Source organism: Cetorhinus maximus, chromosome 18 (assembly GCF_964194155.1).
Source record: "Cetorhinus maximus chromosome 18, sCetMax3.hap1.1, whole genome shotgun sequence".
NCBI lineage: Eukaryota > Metazoa > Chordata > Chondrichthyes > Lamniformes > Cetorhinidae > Cetorhinus > Cetorhinus maximus.
Window position 1 is genome coordinate 21452224 of NC_135896.1, and position 27040 is coordinate 21479263.

General features: G+C 43.1%; 1 protein-coding gene and 2 long non-coding RNA genes across 5 annotated transcripts in view; 2 read left to right on the forward strand and 1 right to left on the reverse strand.

Moving 5' to 3' along the window:
* LOC144692970 (uncharacterized) overlaps positions 1 to 1869 on the reverse strand; it is a 114906-nt gene extending 113037 nt beyond the window's left edge. Inside the window, exon 1 of the long non-coding RNA XR_013579434.1 lies at positions 1789 to 1869. This is a non-coding gene — a long non-coding RNA (uncharacterized LOC144692970). The remainder of the gene's footprint in view (positions 1 to 1788) is intronic.
* Positions 1 to 11299, forward strand: part of LOC144692969 (leucine-rich repeat transmembrane protein FLRT2) — a 58534-nt gene extending 47235 nt beyond the window's left edge. For 2 of the 3 annotated variants that reach the window (XM_078562173.1, XM_078562175.1), the window contains 2 exons: positions 4609 to 4927; positions 5289 to 11299. In XM_078562173.1, coding sequence (XP_078418299.1) covers positions 5724 to 7703 — 1980 coding nt within the window. In that variant the 5' untranslated portion in view covers positions 4609 to 4927; positions 5289 to 5723 and the 3' untranslated portion in view covers positions 7704 to 11299. Of the gene's footprint in view, positions 1 to 3259; positions 3377 to 4608; positions 4928 to 5288 lie in introns of those variants that run through there. The other variant, XM_078562176.1, reaches the window with a different exon arrangement.
* Positions 11300 to 18487: 7188 nt separating this feature from the next.
* The window catches only part of LOC144693456 (uncharacterized), a 62848-nt gene continuing 54295 nt past the window's right edge, over positions 18488 to 27040 (forward strand). The window contains exon 1 of the long non-coding RNA XR_013579533.1: positions 18488 to 18690. This is a non-coding gene — a long non-coding RNA (uncharacterized LOC144693456). The remainder of the gene's footprint in view (positions 18691 to 27040) is intronic.

Genomic DNA, 27040 nt, shown 5'->3' on the forward strand with positions numbered 1-27040 from the left:
AGTAGCATGAGGTGAACTGCTCCTTCAGAGGACCAGCACAGAGATGGTGAGTTGAATGGTCGTCTTCTGTGCTATAACCATTCCATGATTCTATGATAGAGGTTTGAGAAAATCCAAAGGATTATTGTTGTAGTTTCCATGATGACTTTCCTCTGGTCTGATCCAGCTGCCTAGCTATCTGCTCTGTGCAGCAGCACTAGGATGACAAGCTCTCCTTGAGCTGTCTTATCTCATTGCACTTGCACACTTTTTTTGGGTGCATGTCCAAGTTCAGACCTCTCTATCCCACCCTCTAAACTACACCAGCTATGGTTCAGTGGTAGCATTCACATCTGAGTCAGGTGATTGTGGGGTTCAAGTCCCACCCCAGAAACTTCACAAAATCCAGATTAACACTCAGTTCAATATTGTAGGAGTGCCACACTGTTTGAGATGGCATCTTTTGGCTAAGGTGTTAAACTGAGGCTACTTCTGCCCTTTCTGAAGGACATAAATGCTCCCATGGCATGATTTTGAAAAACAGGGGAGTTCTGCATGGCGTCCTGGCCAATATTTATCCCTTAATCGTCATCACTTAGAAAAAGTTTATCTGGGCATTATTACATTGTTGTTTGTTGGTCTTTGCTGTGTGCAAACTAGCTGCCACGTTACCTGTCTTACTAAAGTGACTACATTTCAAAAATTACTTAATTGGCTGTAAAGCACTTTGGGATGTCCTGAAGTCATGAAAGGGTGCTATACAAATGCGAGTTTGTTCTTTCACTTATACACATGGTGCCATACTCTGAGATGGTGGTTGTCTGTAAGGTTGAGTGATGGCTCCTGTTGTGTAGTGCTGCCCTGGTTGTCATCACCTTCTGCTTTCTGAAGGCTGATTGGAGCTGCTGGAGCTAAAATGCAAACAAAAAAAAAGGGACGAGTGGCACGGGTAAGCAGAGATGGACAGTTAGTTTCTGAAAGCAGCAGCAACTTGTTGTAGTGACAGTCCCAGCTCAGTCTGTAGCTTTCCTGCCCCCTGAGTCAGGAAGCTGTGGGTTCAAGTCCCACTCTGAACTTCAGCACAAAAATCAGGACTGATACTCCAGTGGGGTACTGAGAGAGTGCTGCACTGGCGTGAGGTGCTGTTTGAATAAGATATTAGACTGAGATCTTGTAAAAGGTCCCATGGCACTATTTCAAACAGTAGGGAAGCTATCACTGTTGTTCTGCCAAATTTATCCCTCAACCAATATCATTGAAACAGATTATTTGGGTCATTAACACATTCATGTTTGTAGGAGCTGACTGTGTGCAAATTAGCTTACATGTTTCCTTTATTACAACATTGAATACTCTTCAAAAGTACTTCATTGGCTTTAAAGCATTTTGTTGCCCTTAGGTTATGAAAGGCACTATAGAAATGATAGTTTTTTTTTCTTTTTGCATCATATGTAAGGTTAGCATGAAAGGAGGGAAAGATGGTACTTGTGTGTGAAAATTGAGAGAGGTGTAAAAAGGACTAACAAGGGAGAATAGCAGATGCAGAGGACTGAAGTAGGAACTTAAGGGGGTGGAGCAATTGTGGGAGTGCCACACTGTTCGAGGTGGCATCTTTTGGCTAAGGTGTTAAATGGAGGCTACTTCTGCTCTTTCTGAAGGACATAAATGCTCCCATGGCATGATTTTGAAGAACAGGGGAGCTGTGGTGATTGTAGCAGGGTAATGGGATTTAGTGAGTAATGGGGCAAGAGGTGGTGGCTAAACAGTGAATAATGAGAGGTACCAGTTAGGAGGCTTGGCTTTGCTAACCTGGTGAGGTCATTACATTTCTGGGGCGGGGATGTTCGTGGCTCATGTCCTTCTGCGCCCACATGCTCCACCGTCTCCCATGTCTGCTCACTCCTGGCAGGTAGCTAACCTAGATATCTTCCCGGGGGTAGAGCATCTATCTATCAATCTGTAAAAGTTACTGGACGCGACCCGCCTTCCTCACATGCACATGACTTGTGGCAGACGTCACGTCTGTAGCAGAGCAAGATGTGGCTGCAAGACTTGGGAGTCTCGGACAAATCACCCTCTCGGCTCATTCAGAAGCCGACCCTCCCTGAAACGTCCACGGGGAGGGGGCGGGGGGGGGAAAAATACAGAGCTAATCCTGTTTTTTTTAAGGAAGAAAAACAAACTTCCTTTTTTTTATTCTCGCAACAACAAATGCGCGCTCCCCATCCAGAGAGGCGAGGGCGAGGGGGAGTCTGTCAGCTTAATCCGCCGCTCGGCTCATGGACAGGCAGGCAGCTCGATCAAAGCAGACACACAGTAACATCGCCGCTGAGAGTTATTGTGACTGTCAGTGGCCAGACACTTCAGGCTTCTTGGCGTCAGGCAGATGTTTTATTTTTGGGTGGGAGGGGGGAGGGTTGGTGTTGAGTAGCAGCCGGGGGAAAGGGAGAGTAAATCTCCAACCCAAACCAACACTTTTAACCCTTTCAGCTCCCGCATTTTCACAGCCCTTAAACCCCCGCGAACCAGTGCCTCGCTGGTTAAAACTGGGACGGAATGCAGTCCCACTCTATTATAGTCACTGATTCTAAAATGGGTTTTAGGCTGGTGCTCCTGGCAAAGAACACACATTTTAACATCGCCGGCAAAGGGTAAACCACAACACAACTACCACCGACCCACAAAAGCAACGTGACTGTAAAAATCACAAACCTTGAAGGGGGGGAGGGGGGTCAATGCCATTTCGAGCCAAAGTGCACGTTAAAGTTGCCACATGGAAAATCACCACACCTTTCTACAAAATAGAGGGACTATTAATATCAATTAATGAGATTTCCTCCCTTCATTCCCCGCCCTGCCCCTTAATGTACTTGTCCCCCACCCACCCACACACACACAGGAGCAGTCTCGGGTGTTTGCAGCTTATTGAGCACTTCTATTTCAAAGTGCTTCATTTCTCTCTCTCTCTCTCTCTCTCTGTGCAGCGTGTCAATGTATCTTTTTGTGTCTTTGGTTGGATGGCGAGATTCAAATCATTTACGACAGCTGCGCTTTGCAGCGTCCTCCATTCGCCCCAGCTCACTGCACAGTAAGTGGACTGACTCTCCCTGTGTCGCACTGCCACCTCGCTATAACCCACCGCGGTGCAGGCACGAAGCATCTCGCCTCTAGCACTTGTTAACGCTGGTGCGCACGTTAACCCTAGTGCGAATCCCGCTGCTCCGAAAGGCTTTTCCTTTTTTTTTATATAAACACACGCATTTGCATTTTCACTTGATCTTTTCTCTAATCTCGGGCAGGCATTGGCGGATTTCTCAGGCGTTCGCCCCTCTTGTTATAGTAGGGCGTTTGGAGAACGGCTCTAGTCATTGGGATCTTAACCCGAGGACAGCAACTTGTGAGTTTATAGTCAGTCACCGTCTTCAGGTGATATAATGTGTTCGCTGCCAGGCCATAAAGTAAAAGTTGCAAATTGTGTAATAAATGATGAAATGCCCACTGACCGTGCAGTTCCGAGGACTAATCTTCCCCTTTGCTTGCATGAAATGTTAATATTCGAAGAGATGCGTTTTAAGGGTCCAACATGCAAGGGGTGGGGGGGGGGGATACAAGATCCCTCTAAATTCCTGCTGAACAGCCAATCTGGCATCGAATTATTTGAATACACAGTACCTACCACAGCGTCCCTGTGGCTACTAAAGGGGTCAGGGGACGAGGACATTTCTGGGCGAAATGCTCGATATTTTTCTTTCCGTGCACTTCAAAGTGCAAGCCGCTTTTTCGGGCCACAGGCAACAACCATGGCCCAGGCAAGTCCTATTAAACAAAAAACAGCTTAGATGGTTAATCTGATCGCAAAGTAAATTGTTTGTAAGATTTGCGAGTAACATCCCTCCACCTTTCACACTGGAATCTGTCAAAGCCTCGATGTCCTCTGTTGAATAATGATCAGCAATTGATAAAGGGAAAATCAATCGTCTAATTCATAATTAACTCCCCCCGCCCCAGTATAACCGCAAGCATCCGTTTAATACTTTCGTTTGCTGCCAGTTCAGGCAGCCTCAGATGGTAGCTGACTGCTGAGGAAGCCTTGCGCAACTGTTCAAGTTTGTATAATGTTTTTTTTTAAAAATCGAACAGTAAATCCAAATTTTAAATAGACCCTTCAGCTATTCGACTGCCCGAGCTCATTATATTTCCAGGCGAGCTCAAGGTCAGAGGAAATGGGGGCTTTGCCGGGGGAAATTTGAGGGGAGGCAAAATTAAATTGTTCATCGAACAACTCCACAGTTTGTCAAAAAGGAGTGGACAGAGACGCGCTGAGGAGCTCCAGCATTCGCCTACTGCCAGAGGAAAGCTTTCTTGCTGGAGCGCAGAAACCTTCTTCAAATGGGGAGAGAGAGAGAGAGAGAGAGATGGGAGGGTCTGAGAGAGAGAGAGAGATCGCTGTCAGCTGAATTCATTACTGTAAACATCTCCCAGGGGTTTTAAGAGGGAAAGGGAAGACTTACGTTAGCAAAAAACAGTCTGATCAGACGCATCATTACTGGCATATCATTGCGTGCACCAGGAATTCAGGCTGGGGCTCTTTCTTCTTTTGCTTAACGTATTAAATCCTCTCGTCCCTAGAAGAGAAACCGCGGCAGAGGCGACTCTTGAGGGGTTCCGGTGCTTTGAGGGACCCAGGAGGGATAGAGAGAGAGAGAGAGAGAGGGGGCGTCAAAGCATGGCCAGACCTGATGAAGCAGAGCCCTCCGCTGGGCTGAGCGGAGACGCTGTTCAGTGATGACAGAAGCCGAGTGGAGTACAAGTCAGCCTAACCCAACTACTGGGATTGTGCTACCCTCGCTCAGCCAAGATTAACTACCAAACCACGGAAATCGTGAAGGAGACGGAAAAATAAAAAACAGGGTATGACCGAGGCACAGTATCGGTCAGCAACGTAAAGGTAGTTATAATTCTGTTTCTTTCCAAAAAAAACCGCTAGAATTTTATACTGCAACCTGATTTAATTTTTTATTATCTGGTGCTAACATCCATCACTAGTAATGATCACCATCTCCACTGTTTAAATCTTAGTCAGTCTCAGGGCTGGTGTTTTTGCCCCCCCCTCTCTTCTGAACTGGCTTTTTAATAGTCTTATTTTATTAACTGGCGTGGAGTAAACTGAAGGCAGTTAATGGTATACTGACAGCCCATAGATTTATCCAGCAGAGGCAGCTCTTGGTTGAAAAATGCATCTCTGAGAGTATGTGAATCCAAATGAACTGTTCATTTATTTGTTGTGTGTGTTTTTTTTAATGGCATAGGATTCTAGATGTACCAGGCAAGCTGAGATGACACCCCTTTCTGACTTGGAGCAGCAGTGTGTGATGAAGAGACTCCGGATTTAATAAACCCACCAAATGCTGCTGGGCTGTGTGCTTGCGTTTATATGTGCAATTCCAAATTGCCAATCTCCAGCAAAAGCAAAATGTGATGTGCGTTAGTCCTCATCGAGCGTCCTGGTTTAGATGGAAGAATTTTCAGAGCACAGCTCTAGTTAACAAATTGCTGCTTCCACTCTTAAGTCATAAAAAAAACGCACACAAGGATTATTCTCACCAGGCACATGTACTGTTTCTCCTCCCAAGTGTTTGGATGAAGCAAACACCGGCTTTCCATTCACAGGAGCTGCCTCTGGCATTGTGGATTTTCTAAACGCCTGCTGTTTTACAATTAGAATTCCTTAATTGTTAAGAGTGATGGGAATGTCACGGACCAGAGTCTGTTTCATGGACTGGATTACTTTATTGCAGTTATGGATTATGTTTCTATTGGGACTGTGTGCACAAATAGCCGGGGCGGATTTTTGTCCTTTGGAGTGCCGTTGTGATAGGAAATTTGTTTACTGTAATGACCGTGGTTTGACATCAGTGCCTGCTGGGATACCAGAGGGTGCCGTTATTCTCTACCTCCAAAACAACGTCATCAACAATGCTGGATTTCCTCTTGACTTGCGAAATGTGCTCTCTGTTCAAACGGTATACTTGTACGGCAATGAACTGGATGAGTTCCCTGTAAACCTACCAAAAAACATGAAGGAGCTCCACTTGCAGGAAAATAACATCCAGACTGTCTCCAGGGAAGCCATCAGCCAGTTGCAGAAACTCGAAAAGCTACATCTGGATGACAACTCCATCTCAACTGTTGGCATTGAAGATGGCGCTTTCCGAGAAGCTACCAACCTCAAGCTGCTGTTCTTATCCAGGAACCATTTGAGCAGTGTGCCGATTGGGTTACCGTTAGGGCTGGAGGAGCTACGGCTAGACGAGAACCGGATCTCCACTGTGTCGGAGCTAGCCTTTCGGAACCTGACCCTTCTTCAGCGCTTGGTCTTGGATGGGAACCTCCTGACTGACGGAGGGATTGCCGAGGGAGCCCTGGAGCAGTTGGCGAAGTTGACAGAGCTCTCGCTGGTGCGGAATTCTCTCACCGTGCCCCCACCGAACCTTCCAGGCGGCAACTTGGTGAAACTCAGTTTGCAGGAGAACCAAATCAGTCAGATTCCAGTCACTGCCTTCAGTCAACTGAAACAACTCGAGAAGTTGGATCTTTCCAGCAACCAGCTCCGGATGCTGGTGAAAGGAGTTTTCAATGGTATGACTAGTTTGAAACAGATTCTTTTGAGGAATAACCCCTGGCATTGTGACTGCAACATAAAGTGGGTGACCAAATGGCTGCAGTCACTTTCGTTTTCTATAAACGTGCGTGGGCTGATGTGTCAGGGGCCCGATAAAGTCAGAGGAATGGCTATAAGAGACCTGAATATAAACCTAGTATCCTGCCCAGTTACCACCCCTGCCCCTCATGTCACACCCATCCCCCCCGCCCCTTTGCCATCTGCCATAGTGACTGTCATCCCCACTACTTTTAATCCTGCTAACAACACCTCTATTCTCCCCTTCACACCGGGGTCGACGTCCCTTGTCCCTGCAAGAGACAAAGAATTCACGGACTCTTTGCCAGTCGGCCAATTGCAACTCACTGTTCAATTTGTGAATGACACCTGCATTCAAATCAGTTGGCTGGCCATCTTCACGGTGACCAAGTACAGGGTCACGTGGGTGAAGCTAGGCCACAGTTTAGTCGGTGGCATTATGCATGAAAGGATAGTTAGTGGGGACACGGAGCAGCTAAGCCTGCTGAATCTGGAGCCCAAATCGACCTACAGGATTTGCATGGTTCTCCTGGATGCCTCGAATAACTTTCACCCCGAGGATGATACAGTTTGTTCAGAAGCCACCACAAAGTCATCATCTTTTAACACGAACATGGCCTCGAGTCCCGAGCAGGCAACCCAGCAGGATCTGAGCTCCCCTTTACTGTTGGCGGGGCTGATAGGGGGAGCAGTGATCATCGTACTGGTTGTTCTACTCAGCATTTTCTGCTGGCACATGCACAAAAAGGGGAAATACAATTCGCATTCGTGGAAGTACAATCGAGGACGGAGGAAAGATGACTACTGTGAGGCGGGCACTAAAAAGGACAACACAATTCTCGAAATGACTGAGAACAGTTTTCACATAGTCTCATTAAATAATGAACAAATGCTTAAGGAGGATTTTAGACTGCAGTCGATATACCCTCCAAATGGAGCGATTAACTTTACAGACTGCCACACCAGAAGCAACAGCAGATACTGTACTAGTGGGACTCCAGATTTGGAACAATGTCATACATGACCATGCAGTATAAAGACCTGCAGTTATGGGACTTTCTAGAATATATTTGTGAAATATTGTCCAGACAGATTGTGTCTGCCTACTGTGTAATTTATACAGTGTAAAAAAAAATTGCTATCTTTTCTATTACAAAAAATAAGTAGCAACAATTTTGTAATGCAGTCAAGTGGTTTAAAAAAAGAGATTAAGTAAGGTGTATAGTTGTTGCTGTACAATCAAGGCCTATGTTCATAAATGATTTTTTTTAACGTTTGACAGCATTTAATGATGTAGTTTCACAGTCGGGGTTTAAAACATCTTCTGAACAGTTACACTGGCACCTAATTTAGAAACCAACCAAGACTGATAGTTAATCTGATCTTCCCAAGCTGTCCCTCTACCATGTTTGCTCACCTTCCTGTTTTGAAAATGTTTGTCCTTTGCTGTGGTATAGTTTTCCCTGCCATTGGTACCTTGCTCCTCATGGCCATATCGAGTTGTGAGCCTAAATGTGAGTGTAAGCAAATGGCCTCGGAGGACAGTCCAGCCAAGCCCAACATCCACCTGTTTTCCAGCAGGGGGCCACTGCATAGCAATCAGGCATGGTAACTTCTGACGATTTCCACCCCCCGCCCCGCCCCCCCACTATCTGTAGCCCAGGGCATTGTGAACAGTTTTAGCATTCAGACACTCAGCTAGGAGCAACTAACCCAGCTCAGTTCAGACTGTAAGTTGAACTTGGGACCTATGGTCTCCACGACTGGAAACCACATCACACATCTATCTAACAACCCATTTCAGGAGCTTAATCTGATGCATCAATTGACTGTTCAGTACTTTCAGTATACTGTATGTACAATATAATTTAATACGCTTTTAGCAGAGTCTCCTTAAAATTCCACTTAAGCTACGACCTTCCATTTTATTCAATGCTTTGATTAGATTTCCCCCAACAATTAGATCAATTAAGTTTTTTAGACTTTGAACTCCGCAATAGTCAATATTTAATATATTTGAAGAGCGTGGTGGTTTCATAATAATGAGGTCAGAATCCATGTGGAATTTGCTGCAATGACATTTTGCGTGTTACAGCACATTTGTCAATTAACAGAAAACAAATAAGGTTTATTCTCAAACAACAAAGTAATTAATTCAAAGGGTGCATAGTCATCATTGTTGATTTGTTAAAACTTTGCAGTTCTTTATTGAGACTAAGAAGCTTTCAGGAACACTTTAATAAATATGATTAACAGCACTTTGACCCAGAGCTAACCAAACCATGGCAACAGTGAAGCATTAGGATGTCAACTCGCTGACCAACTCAGTACTGGCGAAACTAATCATATAACATATTCCGTAGGGTTCCCACGTGTAATAGTTACACTTACATCTCCTCCATTCAAATGGAAGCCATTTGTTACATTTCACACTTGTTGCACAGATGAATGGGCTACGATTGGGGCGTCGAATTATTATAATCAGATTGTTGGGACAATTGCTTCAATATTCAGCTACATTACAGTTTGACAAAAGTGGCCTCATTTCTTAGTTTAGCGTGCAGAGGATAGCTTTCACAGGAACATGTTGCTGTCCTACTGAATGAATCTTACCCAGATAATTCAGATTGGCTAGTTTGCATCTAATACCTTTATATTCTAAACTGAGGGTGTTTATTTCTTCCTCCCTTTGTCTCTGTCCGTCTCCCTGTGCCTTCCATGCCACAAACAGGATGACCTGTTTCCTTACCCCCCCAGACTTCTGTCAGCTCTGCTGGCAGCCTGAAGGAAGGGTGTAAACTCCACCATGGCATGACCGAGATCAGGAACTCGTCATGCATAAGCACAATTTCACCCATGTACTACCAGAGCTCCAACACTTGGGGCTATGTGCCACAGTATCTTGTTTAGTTAACGCAAAGGACAGCTTGTTAACTGAAGAAATGTGACTCCATTTTAATATTAAGAACACTGCATTAACAGTATTCTGTACAATGTTTGAATGATAACAGTACTCTGTACAATACTGATAGGTAAAATATTCACACAGTACCTTATCTTGGACATACTGATGTTAATGAAAATTGAAGGATTAGCAGTTCACTTAAGTTTCTGAAGATCATACGTTTAATTGATTCAATTTGATTAATCCACGCAAACATTGACCCGATTGAAATGTTCATTCTTTGCACCTTCCACTTGGCAGCAGACAGTTCTGAAATTAAGCCAGTTTTGGGAATAAGCAATACTGGTAAACAGGCATTACATCTAAGGTGAACAGAACAATAACAAAAATCCAGATTCATTTTTTTAAGAAAATGCCTGCAGCAAGAATGCTTAAAAATGTATTAAGATCAACGACTACTTTTGTAATGCAGATGTCAGAACATGTTTGTGCAAATGACAGTGGCATTTTGGTTTAACTTTTTCTTTTTGTTCCAAATTTTCCATAGTGCAAGGAACCAAAGTTCATTATCTTGCACCCTTTTGGTGTATCATGTATGTGCCTTGAATTTAAATCATAATGTTGAGTCCTTGAAACCTCCTCATCTCCCCACCCCCCACCCCAGTCTATTATTTTGCAGAGAATGTATGAAAACATTAAAGAAACAAAGCTTTTGTGAAACAATAAACAGCTATGAAAGTTGAATATTTCAACAAAAAAAATCATGTGAATCATTTTAATTTCAGGTAAAGATAACCCTGTGACCTTTATGTTTGTGCAGTCTTGGAGTTCTTCTCTTTGGTTCTGAGTTGTCACGGAAGCAACAAGTAACCCTTTTGTGACTTAACGACCGCTTTTTACCATTTTAAAGTACTTCTAGAAAAAAGACTAAAATGATTGTGTTTTTTTTTTAAATGAAAACTAGTACATTTTTGTAGTAATTTAAACAAATACAGTGACCAAGCAATTAGTCTGTGAAAGTAAGCATTTGTGGACCAGCACACGATAACCCCTGTCGTGGTTATTTATTCCCCTTCTAAAATAAAAATAACCTGAGCATTTATTAAATTGGACAGTGTTACCCTATACAGTGCAGCACATTCCTTTAGATCCAACATGCACGGACCTGTTACCACAATTGACAACCAGTTAATCCTTATTTTCTAACAGATCAATGCACTGCTAGCTTTTTATTTTTTTACGTAGTTGCTTCAAAGCCAATGTTGTAATAAAAATAAATCCTTTCAAAATATTTTTTCTACTGCAAAAGTGAATTGAAAAAAAACACTTTTTTTTTACAATGGGTGAAAAAACACATTTCTGAACCATAGGGAGTTAAAGGGAGCAAGGTCACTTGTGCTCAGCTTTACTGTTTAGCCTTATCTAGAGCAGAAAATCTCACGTTGAAAGTTCAACAGTGCATTTTATGTTTTGTATATATTTTTGTCTTGTTAAGGTGGGAGAAAGAAATCTCATGCTTTATATATAAAATGGCTACTTGATGTAACTTATAATAATGCACAGATATACTTGTTATACTGACAGGTTGCAGATTCCAGAGAAACTCTGTACCTCACTTGCATATTCCTTACTTTCAACAAATTCTCTGTATTTCTAAAACATTGTTTGAAGGATGTCCATAACCAAAATGCAAAATAAAGTATGGTCACAACGTATACAGTGCTGGCATTAAAATCAGCTTTATGTTATTTGGAATAAACTGGAGATGCTGAATGGGTCAGGCCTGTGAATTTTTGGTTGCATCCAAATCATAAATTAGCAATTCCACTGCCTCCAGGAATTTTGTACAAAGTGTGGCAGCAAATCCTACTTTGCAATAATTACAGAGATACATGGGAATTGTGGATGCTGCAATGCCAGAGGTCTCTTGCCCGATAAAAGGGTGGAGATTTAGTACAAGACCAGTCTGATGAAGGGTTTCAGTTTGCATCTTCAACTGCAAAAGCAAAGTCCCTAGTGTTGGCGTATTATCCAAAGACTGAAGATTGAATTGCTGCCTGTGCTCATCTGTCAACTATCATTTTTTAAAAATATTCTGCCTCCAAAATTCGATGGCTGAAGATGACAGTTGTTTCATTGATGCCCTGTAGTGCTGACCCTGCCACAGTTTGCAGGGTCAGTGGTACAGCATTGCATATACCTAGGGTTTCAGAATGTCTTTGACATTTGTCTGGCTCTGGAAAATCTCTGTTCATTCCCAGCACTGGGAGCAGTGAAGAGGGCTGGCAAGACCTTCCCAAGAGCTAAAGCAGCTCCCTCAAGCACACCTGCCCCTCCCCCCCCAACCCTATTTAGGAGGACAGGCACAAAAAAAACTTCCTTTGTCAGATGGAGTGCCCCTCCTACCCCCACTAGAGCAAACCTCTACCTTATTGAAGCCAGCACACCTCACCTCTCTTGGTTAACTGGACTCTCAGGAGGGGAAACAGGAATTCCTAGGGTATGACCCCTGACCCCTGCTTGTCACCCTTGGAATCACTGACCTTATAAAGGACGCACAGAGGTTCCACCTTACAAGGCTGAAACGAGTTGCACTTTTCTGGTTTGTTGCCCCTAAATTCCCAAGGGTGTATCCTTTTAACTAAATCAGCTACATCTTTGCTTCAACCACTATTGAATGATCATGCAATATAATAGAGGACACCATTGAAAAATTTGGTTACAATGCAAAATGATGCTGAGCTTCACAGAATATTAGGTTCTTCTGCGTGGGATATTACAGGGAATTCATCCTGCTCCATATATCAAGCAAAAGCACTTAAGACACTTACATTTAAGCTGAGACTGGATCATCCTTGGTAATACAGAACACAATTGACCTTTTTGTTGACATTTGATTCCCAGAACTTTTTCAGTGCATTGAAAATTGTGGAAATGTACAAATAAATAGACATCTGTAAATTCTAATTTAAGCCATACTTTTTTCCCTTGATTTACTACCTAATAAAGGGAAGACATATTTTCTTTTTTGCTATAATCCTCTCAGCCATTCTAATATAATTTCCAAATCCCAATCCACCACTGATACTTAATTTAACAAGTTTTTTTTAATGAATGTTCTTAAATTTTGGCCCCACTCTTTTAAGGGTGCTGACTTGTGCCCAAGTACAGTTGCATAGCTGGTGACTGCTCTCTAGTGGTTACTCTTCATGTTGGAAGCTTTTGACAGTGAGTGCTTGCAGAATCCATTACCAAAGAGGGAATCACAGCCATGCCCAGTCTGGTGCTTATCACATTATCACACTTTCCAATACAGGACACTGTGTAATAATCAAAAACAGGAATCCTAGAATGTTTTAAATCACCCTCCCCAACTAAGGGTACTGATATCAATTGTAGCACCTCCATTACTGTCCAATGAGTGAGCTTAGTAACCCTTCGAGCATGTACAACTCTCCTCCACACTGAGAAAAACATTTACCCATGAATCATGGGTTGTGAAGGTGGGGAAAGTTGATGAAACTGCAGCTGACCCTGTTTCCTTGCATCCCTACAGTGTCTTTCATGACCATAAGATATCCCAGAGTACTTTACAACCGATGGTGTACTTTTAAAGCATAGTCGGTGTTATAATGTCACTGTAGTGACAATTTGTGCACAGCAAGATCCCAGAATCAGCACTGTGATAATGACCAAATAATCTTTTTTTAGTTATATTGATGAGGGCACCAAGAGGATAACTCTCCTGCTCATATTTGAAATAGTGCTATGGGATGTTTTATGTCCACCTTAGAGACCAGGCAGAGCCTTGGTTTAACATCTCATCCAAAGGATGTCACTCTGACAGCACAGGACTCCCTCAGTACCCCACTGGGAATACCCACTTAGAATTTTGTGCTCAAGTCAGATGTGAACCCTTAAGCTTCTGATTCAGAGGCAAGAGTGCTACCAACTAAGCCATGGTTGATTACATAAAGAGGCTTTACCTCAACTTGGTACTTTTCTGTGCAACACTGCTCCTATATGACTATTAAGTTCAACTTTATTACTGACTCAGTCAATTATGTTCAGATTCCTGTTCTGGAAAGGTTTCTGGAGGGTTAACAATAAAAGATAGTTTTTGGTAATTGGTAAGAAGGGGACATGGACTGAGAATTAGCACTGCAAAGGCGAACCTAGAAGACTTTTTTTATATACAAAGGATCATCAGAACAGAGAATGTATCTGCAACAATGGCCTGGATTTTCACTGAGTTGGGTTGATTTGGGAACCCTTTAATAATGGCTGGTGAGTCCTGAATTTTGGATTCCCAGCCCCATTCCTGGGCTGTCTGATTTTCAGAAGTGCCTTTACAGGGTGCGGGCTGGTTCCCTGGCATGATCAACCTATCTCTATTGTGGAGATAGGCATGTCTTAGTCCTCTGCCATTTTCGTGGAGACGGACCAGGTTTTTAAAGGGTCACAGTTGATGGCCCTTCTGGGGAGTTGCATCTGCATGAGGAGAGCTTTTAATAGGTAAGTTCAAAAGGTTGCCCTCATGCCCCCATGCCAATTTAGCACCCTCATCCGTCCCCTATGTCCCCTCAAATCCCCTATGCCAAGCTTTGCCCTTCTAGTCAACCCCTCTGTCCCTTCATACCTCCCATGCCAAGCTATGGTATTTCCATATACATTGACCCACTGTACACTTTCTAGAACCAATGAACCCTGTAGTGTATAGTGGGGTGTGTAAAAGAAAGTGAAACATTGAAAAAAAGTAGTTCATTGAGAACTTTCTGCCATGTTTAAAAAATGTCTGCCCTATAGGCTAATAAAAGTGTCAATCATTATGAAAATGAGCCTCATTATGTATGCTTGGCTGAGAGCCCAGACAGCTATTGGAACATTAGAGCACCTGCTCCCCAGAGTAAACATTGTTTGATTGACATCTCAAGCTCTCTGATCTCTGCTGTCAATTTCATAATGTTTGCTTACACAAGTTAAGTGGTTTCAAGGGTTTGTGGCTTTTCAGATTTCAAAGGGCCTGGATGATTGGCACTTTTATTAGGTTGTAGTGCAGGCTTTTTTCAAACATAGGAGAAAGTTCTCAATGAATTGATTTTTTTCAATGCTTTTTTTATGCATCCCACTGTGCACTATGAGGTTGATTGGTTCTAAAAAGTGTACAATGGGTCAACCAGCATGTAAGTGCCATAGCTAGGCATAAAGGACATGAGGGAAGATAGAGGTGGGTGGAAGGGCAGATCTTGGCATGGGGGCATGAAGGGACATAGGGGATGGGTAGAGGGAAATAGAGGGCATGAGGGACCATGGGGCATAAGAGTAATGATGGGCCATGGGGTGTCGGTGGGGTACTATGAAGTGGCATGGATGTGGGGCATGGGCATTGATTGGATGGTGAAGGGGATGTGAGGAATGAGGGATGGAAGGTCTTTGTGTTTTTATTTTCACTGGAACAAAGTCCCACAGCACCGAGGTGAGTCTTTACAACAGCCCATCTCCACACCCGGCAGCCCCTAAGGTCGCTTTTGCAGTTCTTCCCAGATTGGCTGACCCGACTTCAGCCCATACCTCCCTCCAAGCAATGAAGATCCCACCTTACCGGGCATTTTCTCCCATGGTGGGCAGGCTGAGCCGAGAATTTCCCCGACTCCCCCTACCCGCCTTGAGGATGAAAATCCAGGCCAATGACATCATTCAAAATTGAATTTGCTAAGTACTTAAAAAGAAGACTGTAAAAATGCAAGGAAATGGGCTTACAATGTATGAAGAAGGAGCTCAAATGTATGCAGCACTTTTCATGACATTGCAAAGCACTTCGCAGACAATGAGGCACTTTCAAAGTGATGTCACTGCTGAAAATTAGCCAAACTTGGTAGCCAGATTTGTGCACAGCAAGCTCCCATAAATAGCATTGAAATAAGTGGCCAGATAATCTGTTTCACTGATAGTGGTTGAGAAATAAATGCTGGCCAAGACAATGGTAAAAATTTCTCTGCTCTTCTTCAATCATTACAGTGTTAGCTTGTGCATCCACCTGAGAGTGGAGATGTGGGCCCTGGTTTAATATGTCACAATACAATCTCCCAGTGCTGCAGTGAAGTGACATTCTAGGTTATGGATTGGATTTGACGGAGCCCCTGTCTGCCCGGCTCAAAAGCTGGGGAGGGGGAGAGGCTGCCCATAATCCCAATGGCTGCCCAGCAGCAATTTAACTCTGGGAGCAGTGTTAATTGCTTTAAAGTGAGACTTTCATCCCTTTCTTGGAAGGTAGTCCCGCCTTAGAGAGCTGCTGACCAATCAGATTGGCTGGCAGCCCTGTAGTCACAGCAGTGCCATTCGGGAGTGGTGGCCATTGCTGGGACTACAGGCAGTCCCCAGTTAAGTCTGGGGATGGGGGCTCGGTGAAGTGGAGGGTGCCAAAGGCAGTGAGGGGGACGGGCTCAAGAGGCTGGGGGTGGGAGGTGGGTGGTTAAAGGGAGAAGATTACCTTTGAGTGGAGGGGGGGCACCTCCAATGGACACTGGGGCCCGCAAAGGAGGTTCTCCCCCCCTTGCATAAGATGAGGGTGACAGGCTTCCTGCATGGCATGGCCCTCCCGTCCTCCACCCCAACCAGGGGAAAATACCAGCAGTGGCAGGATGAGGCCTTTAAGTTGCCATTAATTGGATGCTCAAGGACCTCAATTAGCCCAAGGCCGGGCGGGCTTTCGCAGCAACCTCATAAAATTTCAGACAGGCCGGGGGTGGGGGGTAGGGGGCAGGGTAGGAAGACTACCTGCTGGATTTTACATGCCCCCACCTTCAAACCCGTTGACAGGGTAGTGTAAAACCCAAGTCAATGCGCTAAACCCCTGGAGGTGGGTTTCAACCATAGCTTTCAGACTTACACGCACGAGTGTTATCACTCAGCTAAGGCTGACTCTTAGATAGTATGATAGCTCCCATTGTACACTGAAGCACAGGCATAAGAGCTTAAAAGGCCTCCTTCAATGCTGGGATTCCTTTAGTTTTGAAGGATTTGCACATATTCCTCAATTTGGATAAATTAATAGTATTTTACTATACTTCTATAAATTCATTATTTTTTGATCAAATCCAGTTCCTAGGATAGTCAGAACACCACAGCATAAAGATATGTCAAGGTGCATAATTTAGGAGAGATTTTCCACTCGAGCACTCCCAGTGCCTGTTTGGAAACTGAACAATCCAGCCTGTGACTTCCCATCCATTACTGATGCTTCAGACCACACCAGTTCCCAACATCTTCTCCTGAGTGATGCTCGAGACACCAAAATTCCCTTAAATTTACATTGCTCAAAATAAATAGGCTGTAAAATTTGTCTCCATAGTGCCAGAGGCGCCAGAGTCATGGGAGTCTGAAACTTCAAGAATGTCAGCCAGGCCACTCCTGGCATTGCCCATGTGGCACATTCTGATGGTAAGTACTCTAGTTTGGGCATGCCATGTGTGCGCTGGAGGCATGCGGAGTGGGCGGACTGTGATGTCAAACAGCGTCAGATGCTAATTTAGTGCATGAGCTCCATTACCAATCTTTCTCGTGCCATCCAAGCCTTCCTGAGACAGCTCTAAAAGTTGCCCTAGCCTGCGTGCACCTTCCTTTAAAGACGTGCATGTGAACTGTACATCATGCTAACCACGCATGCTGATGAGCAACCCCACGCCCACCCCTGAGCTTGCAGCCAGTTAGCAGTACATTCCATGCTGGGTTGCACACTACAATCATGAGCGGGCAGTGCAAAGTTTCTGTGCTCCTTGCCTCAATGGGATTGGGTGCTGGGTAATTGAGCATTGCCATCCCTGGACCCAAAATGGGCCACATCAAAAATTTCCCAAATCGAGCCTTCACCAGACAATGCCCAGAGGTAGTTTGACAATAATAATATACAATTTGAATCAAACTGCATATGCACGTAGGAACAAACGGGATACTATTTTCTGAAGATACCCAACTCTACTGCATAAATAATATTCCTCATTTTCAGCCTCTATTGATGTTCAGTCAGAAATCCTTAGATTTTAAATTGGCTCAAAAATTTCAGCATCCAAAATTGACAGTGCTGCCAACGAAAAAAAAATGAAGGCCAATTGTCTGTCAAAGTGTCATGGACCTCACTTCCTCTCTCTAATGTGTACTTTGTTTTTTTTTATCCTCTCTTGTCCTTCTGCCTCATGTTAAATTAGATTTTTGTAATGGAAGCCAGGCACTATATTCAGAAATAGAAAAATGATTTGCACTCAGTTACAATAGTTAAAAACTAGAAATTTATTTTCAATGATTTTCTTTACTTCTGAGCCTTTGGCTGAAAATGAATTTAAATTTATTATTCTTTTGAGTTATTTATTAGTTTGCTGCCATTTCCTTTTAACAGTCAAATTGAACCTAATGATTGTGGAATTTAGTGCTGGGCAATGGGTCATTAGGCTACAGACATCATTTTGCATAATATAAGCATTATATTACAAAATGTTGCTTTGGTGTAACTTTCATTCTGTGTATTCATGTTACATATGGTAAGAAGGTACTTTAAAATATTTGGGACCCGTCAAATGTAAGTAAAAGCAGCATAAACACTCATGGGTATCATTTTCCTGTAATTCTTATTAACAGCAAATGAATCCAAAGAGCACTGACAGTTTTATTTTTCCACCCAGGGTAGAAGTTGGCAATTGCGTGAAAAAAAATGACTTTAGACGACAGTCTTCATTGAAATATTAAAGACCTTGGATTTCCTTTTCAGGAGGGCTGGATATAATAAGTAAATTAGGATTTCCTGTATTTTCATCTTCCATGCTTAAGGTAAACTCACCTAGCTTAGCGCTTTAAGCTATCTGTGCATTTGTGTTCCACAGGTTTAGGGCTGAATTTCACTGGCCCTTTGGAGATGGGCTAATGGACAGAAGTGGTGGTAAAGTGGTGTCAGGAAGGAAGGCCAGTGTGATCCAGCCACTAGGGGATATTCCCAGCATTGGGAGAAGCAGCTGATCGGCATGCGCAGCCAATTAAGGCAATTAATTGGTGGATTTCCAGCCATTTTACCAGAGCCGAAGGATTTATGAAAGTCAAAATGGTCTCCAACCACATGGTGAGTCTGCCAGCTACATTGACACAGTCTCCTAGCAGCTTCCTGAGTTGTTGTTGCGGGGAGAGGGGGTTTGAGGGGGGGATTCCTTTCCAGATACTCCGTGCTCCAAGAAGGGGCCTTCTGGCAGCACCTGGAGCTCCAACGCTACTGCTGGAAGGTTCACCTCTCCAATGGCCAGGGACCACCTGCCTGACCCAGTGCATCATTTAATTACTGGTGCTTCAAGGGCACCTCAACATCTATCAGTGACCCTCTGATTGGAGTGTAAATCAGCTGAGAAGGTTCAAACTGTTTCTGAGGAAAATTCTCCAGACTCCCTCCTTCAAAAGCTTCACTCTAATTCAGTTCAGTATCAGATCAGCCTCTAACACAGGACTGAAGTTGCACCAATGCTAATTTTCCAACCACTGGTGGCACCTCTCAGGGAGCGGGTAGCTGTTTGGACAATTACACCCATAGCCTCCTGGTAAACCTCACACTCTGAGTGACATTTTGTTAGCTTGACAGCAGCCCCAAAGATCGGCCCAGAAGTCAGGCAATCCCACCTTGTCTGTTTTCGGTCATCCAGCAATTAATTAGTTGCTGTCGAGGATCCCGTCCCTTAAAGGACATACACCTGCCCCAAGGATTGCCAGCCAATTGGAGAGCCAGCAGCTCTGCAGTCTCAGCAATGCTACTGGTGGCCACCACTGGGACTACTGAGCAGTAAGGATGCCATGAGAGCAGGCCACCTTCCCGACCAGGTTATTGGGGTCAGAGGTTACTGGAGCCAATCAGGCAGGCTCCAGTCAAGGGATTGGTGGATGGTGAGTGCAGGGGGGAAGGGTTGCTGTGGGGGCAGCTGTTGTCACTGGGGGATTGGGTGGGTTCCTCTGTGGGTCACAGAGTGCAAGGCACCCTCCAAGCCTACAGGGAGGCCACCAGGGTTCACTGGATGGTCCCTCCACGTGGCAGAGGGCCCACCCATTGCTGGTAGAATGCCAACAGAAGTGGGAAGAGAACCTTAATTGGCTACTTAAGTGGCTCAATTGGTCTCAGGGGATGAGGGCTCTCCTCCACCTTCACTGCAGCTGGCATAATGCCATGGTGGTGGGAAGATAAGGGACACTTTACCCCATGCCTTCCATTCCCCTGGTCTTTAATTTAATATTAATTATTAATTTAATTTAAATTATTAATCTGAACAATTTAATTTAATTCTTAATTTAACATGATAGAATTTTCCGTTAAGTTTGAAAACGATACAGTTCAATCCGAAATTGGGGTCGGAATTAAATCTAAACAAAAGAAATTATGAATGTAAGAGGGACAAGTTGACTGTGATTGATTAGGAAAATGCATTACAATGTATAATGGTAGACAAGCAATGACTAGTGTTACAGACAGGAGGGGGGTTAATTTAAACTGCACTAATTTCTCCTCTCACCGCCCATGTTGTTGATTTGCTTCTCCCTTTCTAAGCGGCAGTGTATTTCACAACCCCTCAGTTTTGGTGTAATACAATTTTCTATTAATAACCCTTCAGCAAACTCGAGATAGAATGAACTCAAAGGGTTAGTTTATTTGTAAGCACTCAAAACATATGGGGGGGTCGCAATGTTGCCCCCTTTTGCATTCATACAGTAAAAGCAGGATTGAGAAAAGAAAGATTCATAGTGCAGAGACCACAGAGCAAAGAAATATTGTTCCATGTGGGTTCCAGGGCCCAGAATCAAAGTCCAATGAGGTATTCCTTCACAGAGATCAGCAGGCTGAAAACCGATGTGGCATAATTCACTTTTCCAGTGGTGTTGTCTTCACACAATGAGATAGTCATGCTGAGATGAATCAGTATTGTAGGTGATGGTACAGAAGTTCCAGAAGAAACAGTGTAGATGTGGTCAGATATTCAATCTGGGCAGAGCCCCTTTTCTGTCAGACTGCTAGTTAGATAGTAAAATGGCAGACTGGGTTTGCAGTATAACAAGACAATATAACTGGTTCCACCAGCTAGAGGTCCATGTCATGTGACTACCACCTCTCCACATTGTCTTTGACAAGGGATGTGTATCCCTCGTCTTGGTTCTCGAGATGGTTAAATGTTCCAACCATTTAGACTTGAAAGGAAGGCTGTGCGACCCTTTGTCCTGGCAGAGAAGTAGACTCCAGTTGGCCAACCTGGGTTATGAAATTCAGATGGCCTTTGTATAGCTCTCTTTGAATTTGGTCTGTGCAGCCCGCAGTGGTGTTGTTAGTGTCTCTTCAGGGATAACCAGGTGTGAATATCCCTGATACTACCAGAAAGCTTCTTTTGTTCAAGGGTCACAGACAGACATGGCTTCTGTCATTTTAAAAGGTCTTTGTCCAGTTTATAAAATTTTAGAAACAGCCATGAGGATACCTATATCTATTTTATAAAAAATATGTAGGGTGAGGTCTTAGTGTCCTCACACTAGAGTTTAAAGAATTAATACATAGGAAGAATCAACCCAGCGTTGCACTAAATGCAGTAGCGGGTGTGAAAAATGACGTTTTTCCCGCCAGTTGCAATGGCGAGTTTTTGTGCTGTATCATATGATTCTTGCTTCACTAATTATGCAGCCACAGGAAACACGGCATCTTGCTGGTGGGCAGCCTCTGAATCGCCCACCACGCTGTTCCCTCATCGTTTCCTCATGCGGGGTGCCACATCTAAACTGGAGCCGCACACACAGTTCTCGGTGCTTGCAACCAGAACTACACCAGTGAAGACATGGCCCTGAATGCCAAGAAGAGTTTAGTGACCCATCAACTGGAATGCCTTTTGGAGGCCCACCCTGATGTCCTCCAGTCCTGTCCTGGCCACAGGAGGTCTAGTAGTCTCACCACTCCAGCTTGGGGGTCGATGGTAGTGGTGGTCAGTGCCAACACTGCACAGAAGAGATTGGCCATCCAGTGCAGAAAGAGGATGAATGATCTAATTTGTGTAACCAGGGTAAGACAACCACCTCGTCACTCTTAAATCACACACCCTCAAAGACATCACACCTTTAAATCATTGATATAGATTGTGAATGGCTGGGGCCCTGGGAACTTTTATTTCAGATGCAATATTTGTGCCTGATTCCTTATCATTATTGCTAATTGATTGAAAGAAACACTGGCAGTAAAATTCCCCTTAATGCCATCTTGATCATTTTTCCCAACAAAGGGCACATATCTCTCTTGGGCAACGGGGGGAAAACAAATGAGTCTCAAAGTGAATGAGTGTTTAGCACAATCCTTTGAGTTTATTTTCTAATATTCAATCGACCCCCCTCGATCTTCATCTATTGATTGTAATAGCCATTGCTCGCCTGGCTCTTCTGCAGTAAAAACAAAATAAATCTCCGGGGCTTTTTCTTTCAAATCAAACCATAAGCAATGGATCTCATTAATTACATTAGGTGCTTCACAGTAGTTAACACCCTGGGTAAATAAAGGAAAGCAGATCTTGCCACTAAAGCTTGCTTTATTACGCAATGAAAATGTTTATAGAAACTATATAGCTGATAAATGAGTGGTGGGTAATTGTCCACATAAGAACGTAAGTCAGTAAAACTCGGCTGCAAAATCAAATGTTTATCAAATTTTACTCAAATTGTGATAAATATAATCATGTACTGGGTAAGTAGCAACCAAAGCCTTAAAACATTTCCTCTAAGGTTTACAGTGTAATGCTTGCCTGCATGTAGAACAATTGATGTGAGGGCAGTGTAACCTCATTGAGAGATTCATGCAACATATGAACGCAATGAGCAGAACCAAATGATTTTCATACTACAAGGCTCTCCCCCCCTGATGTTGTGTGAAATTGGATGGTTTTGATAGAAGGAAATCCCATTGAATTTGAGATACATTGTCGATATTCAGTAGGTCCCTCTGATCTCACCAGAACATCAGTTACTCGCAGAAATAAACTGCAACCATGCAGTCGTAGCAATGAGTTTGAGGTTTGGATTATTGTGACTGTCCACAGGGCTCTCCTTGCAACTCTCGCTCAGGCGTGTGTTCACTCCTCTGTGATTGAGTTCACTGCAAGAAGGAAAGGAAGTTTTGCATTTATATAGCGCCTTTCACAACACCAGAACACCTCAAAGCACTTTGGTGATGTTCTTTTTGAAATGAGGTCACTGTTGCAATGCAGGAAATACGCCATCTAATTTGCGCACAGCAAGCTCCCACAAGCAACAATGTGATACTGACCAGATATTCTGGGTTTTTTTATTGTTGTTGGCTGAAGGATAAATGTTGGCCAGGATGCTGGAGAGAAATCCCTTGCTCTTCTTCAAAATCGTGCCGTGAGATATTTTATGCCCACCTGAGAGAGCAGATGGGGCCTCGATGTAATGGCGCATCTGAATGACTAGATGCTGGGTACCATCCTACTCTCCAAAGAAGCATGATTCAGAAAGCAGGGCTCCCCCGAGAGCACACGCAGGCTAACATTACCCTTATTTGCAGAGCTCCCTTCCTGCATCAACTCCCCTTATACCCATGACACCGGAATAAAATGTTGCAAACAGTTATTCCTCCTGTCACAGAACGGCACTAGAAATATGATTATCACAATAGGAACCTGATATGATCTGATTACTGCAATCCTCAGATCACAGAAGGTGAGAAATTGGTTGGTAAAGCATCAAAAGTAAATCTGTTAAAAGGTGAAAATTTTTTAAAGTTGATACATTTTTAAAAAATAAGCGACAATTGAGAGTATATTAAAGGCGCTACACATTCAAACATTTCTTTTTGTTCTCTGCAAAATTACTACAGGAATTGCAATGACTAGTATTATACCAAACTGTATGGACCAGGAGCTTCCTGGCTTAAGCCACAGCCTGTGCTAAGTTAACTGATTCTGGCTGCAGTACTAGTTGTCTCAGCACCCCATGGCTAATGATTTGGGATGGGGGAGTGGTGGTGGGGGGGTTCTCAGGCGGTTCTGGGGAATCACACTTCTCCCTGTTCCCATTCCGTGACACCTGCTGCAAAGTATGCGTCTGTAGACCTTTTCAGATCAGGACAGGTTCAAGTGGCAAGGTCTCATACAGTGCAATAGGTTGTCAAAATTCAGTTTCTAAGATCTGTCACAGCCACGTGATAGCCATAAAATATGACTCCCCTGTCCTACCACCCTCAAGTCTGACCTCAGCAGGGTTTGTTGAAGATTTAGAAGGATGAAGTATTTTACTCAATGTCTGTGTTTAACCATTTACATACTGATTGCAAAGAAATTATTCAAACAGGTTTCCTTGAGGCTTACAGCAAAAAGGGGTTAGTTTTTACTGAGTTAAAATCCTACCCAGGTAAAGATAGCAATATATTTAGAAAGGTAAATACATCCTTCTCAAACTTTCGTGACTCACATTCACATGCATGCAAAATTAGCAAGTTATCCTGTGGATAGTTATAGTCTTAGCAAAATTAAAGTTCAATGTTTGAAAGGTAAAGAAATTGAGAAATTGAGAGTTCACTATTTGTGAGTCCTAGACTGAATCACTGTGGATGCGGCAAAGATTTTTCCAAGTTACTTATGCTAGGGTTGAGTTGAAGCTCATGTAACTGCAATTGCTAAAGACAATTTCTTTTTAATCCATAACTCACCCCTTCCTGAAGTTGATGGGTTTTGCTCCTGAGTTTCCTTTTGATAGAAAATTCAATATCTCTGTGCTGGATTTTTAAACTGTAAGAGATACAGTCTTAACTTAGGAGAGGAGAGAAGGGAGCAACCACTGCTCCATTGACAGCTTTTCCAGATTACTCCACACTGTTTGCAGCTTGCATGCTCTATTAAAGCGATCTCAAAATGGTTGCTTCAGTCACATGACCTCTCTTTCCCCGTAATGGTTTCTGAAGGTGCTTGTTTATCTGAAGTCTGAATTGATGGTTGCTTTTGTTTCATGGCTAGGTTTGGGGGCAGGGCTGAGTGGATTCTGTAATGTCCTAGCCATTAACCATCTGAATGAATCATTATCCATTTTGATGAGACAGGAAGAGATATCTCCATATAATCATTGTTCTAGCAGACTTTCCGTTCCTGCTGGAGAGGTAGTCTTATGGGAATGTAAATGCTTTGCCCATGATGTTGCAATAGATCCTTTGAAATAGTTCTTGACATCCTCAGATGTGAAATTCATGCAGGATGCATGTCTGAATTTTATTCCACAAAGGAACCTTCCAGGAAACTGGTCAACCACAATACCAGATGTCAGGTGACTTGTGGAAGCCATCTTTAGCAGTATATTTTCTTGTCTTTAATAAGTCCTTTTTAAACATATCAGTATATGTTTTGTCAGCCGTTGAAATTACAGATTAGTATCACTCATGCACAAATCACATCGTGACAGATGACACATGGAAAATGGACAATTGGACAAGGTACTGGAGGGTTCGACAGTTCCCATGCAACAATGGCACATAAGAGAGGAGGACACTGGGGCTCGGGGCTGATTTGATGGAGGGGTAATGCCCGGGGGTCGGAATCAGGAGTGAGGTTGGGGACCTCCCGACTAGGACTGATGGTGATTAAAATGAGTTTGAACCTTTTTTCCATTCCGTGCTGCTTAGCATTGGTTTTGTGGAAGCAATCAGCATTGGTGCTGGCTTCTTCAGGCATAAGCCAAAGTTGCACGAGGAAGTCCAGCAGGCCTAAGGTCCCCTACTTGCCTGTGTTAGTGGTCTGGCACCTGCTTCTGACATGGATAAAGGACTCCTTCTGTTTGGTGCCAGAAATATGTGCGAATGGCATAATTGACATTTTGGACACATAAGCACCCATAGCGTTGAAAATCCAAGTGCTACTGAATTGAATATCTGGCCCTATATATTACAACTAGACTACTGAGGTTGAAAATAATACATCTGACTACATTAGAAAATTACTATTTATTTAGTAGGGTATTTTGACAAAGCAAATTAAAGTAGAAATTTATATAATTAAGGGTTATGAATAAATTTGTAGTTTAATTTGAGACTCTCTTTAGCTGCTAGTATGATGTGAAGAATAAAAAACATATGGGAGTATGGTATATTTCAAACCATAGTGTAAAGCAGATGATAGAGCATTGGCAACCAGTTTGACATCGCTCCTGACTTTTACTTGCTGTGCCTTTAAAATCTCCCCTGTTATGTACAATGCTTGATCCTGCAGAGTGAGAGTGTGTGACAGAGTAACAGCTGGGCTCTAAGGTACTTAGAGTGACAACAGAGTGGGCACCAGTGCATATTATAAAATTCTAAAGAGCTAATTAGGTGGAGTATTATGGGTGGTACTCCCACAATTTTCCAATGTACATTTCTTCACCCTGTAGGGTAAGGGCTGGGTGACGGTGTGTGACAGATTGACAGTTGGGTATACACAGAGCAACAACTAGGTCAAAATGTATGGTATTTAAGCTAACAGTTGGATGGGAGTATATGACATATATAAAGATATTTAATGGCAGTTTTTATTGCCAATTTGAAAATAATTCTCCCCCATATTTTCAGAATTTTAGTGTAAATTAAATGGGGTAAACATTAGACAAAAAATAGATCCTGAGTAAATTCAGAAAAAAATAGTTTCTAATTCTGACCATTGCAAAAACTCAAGGAAACAGTCAAGCTAAACATTGCTCACAGGGATTACTTTTATAGGGCTCCTTTTTAAAATTAAAATAAAAGTGAATTGAAGAACCAAGTCCTGAGTTTCCACAGGGTTTTCCTAAACTTCATCCTTAACCTTGACAGGAGGTCAGCGGAAACCTACAGAGATATGAGGAAAGCAGTCATTTTTAGCCATGTACACAATCCTTGCTCCATATCTGATGCGGAATGAAAGACTGATAAAGAGAATTATCCTGTCAGCAGGATCGAAAGGTGATCCAAGTCCCCATTAAAAAAAAAAGCACTCTAAATTGTACAGCTTTCATTTCTTTTCCTGCTAAAAATCTAGCCTTTTGTTGACATCATGAATGCAATGGATGACATCTCTAAACCTGATTTTTGATAAAGGGAGCAGCACCTTTTACCAATTCATTGCTCCCCAGAGAATCCGATAATTTATTGGTGGAAATCAGTAAAAAGTGATTTAAACGATTACTGGAATTTTTGGGTAACAGCTGATGGAAGTGTGTGATCACTGGCTGAGAGTGTGTAATGTCTGAAACAACTTCTGGTTTGCAACTCATTATAAATTGCATGAAATCTAGAACCAAGCACCTCAGATTCAGCATCATCTGCCTGGGGGAGCAGGACATACAGAATAATAATGGCTGAGTGGGAATGTGGTGCAGAACAAATGATACAATTGAATAGTTCTGAACTCCTAAATGATGAGAGCAACACACAGTATCTGGTCAGCTGATTTCTA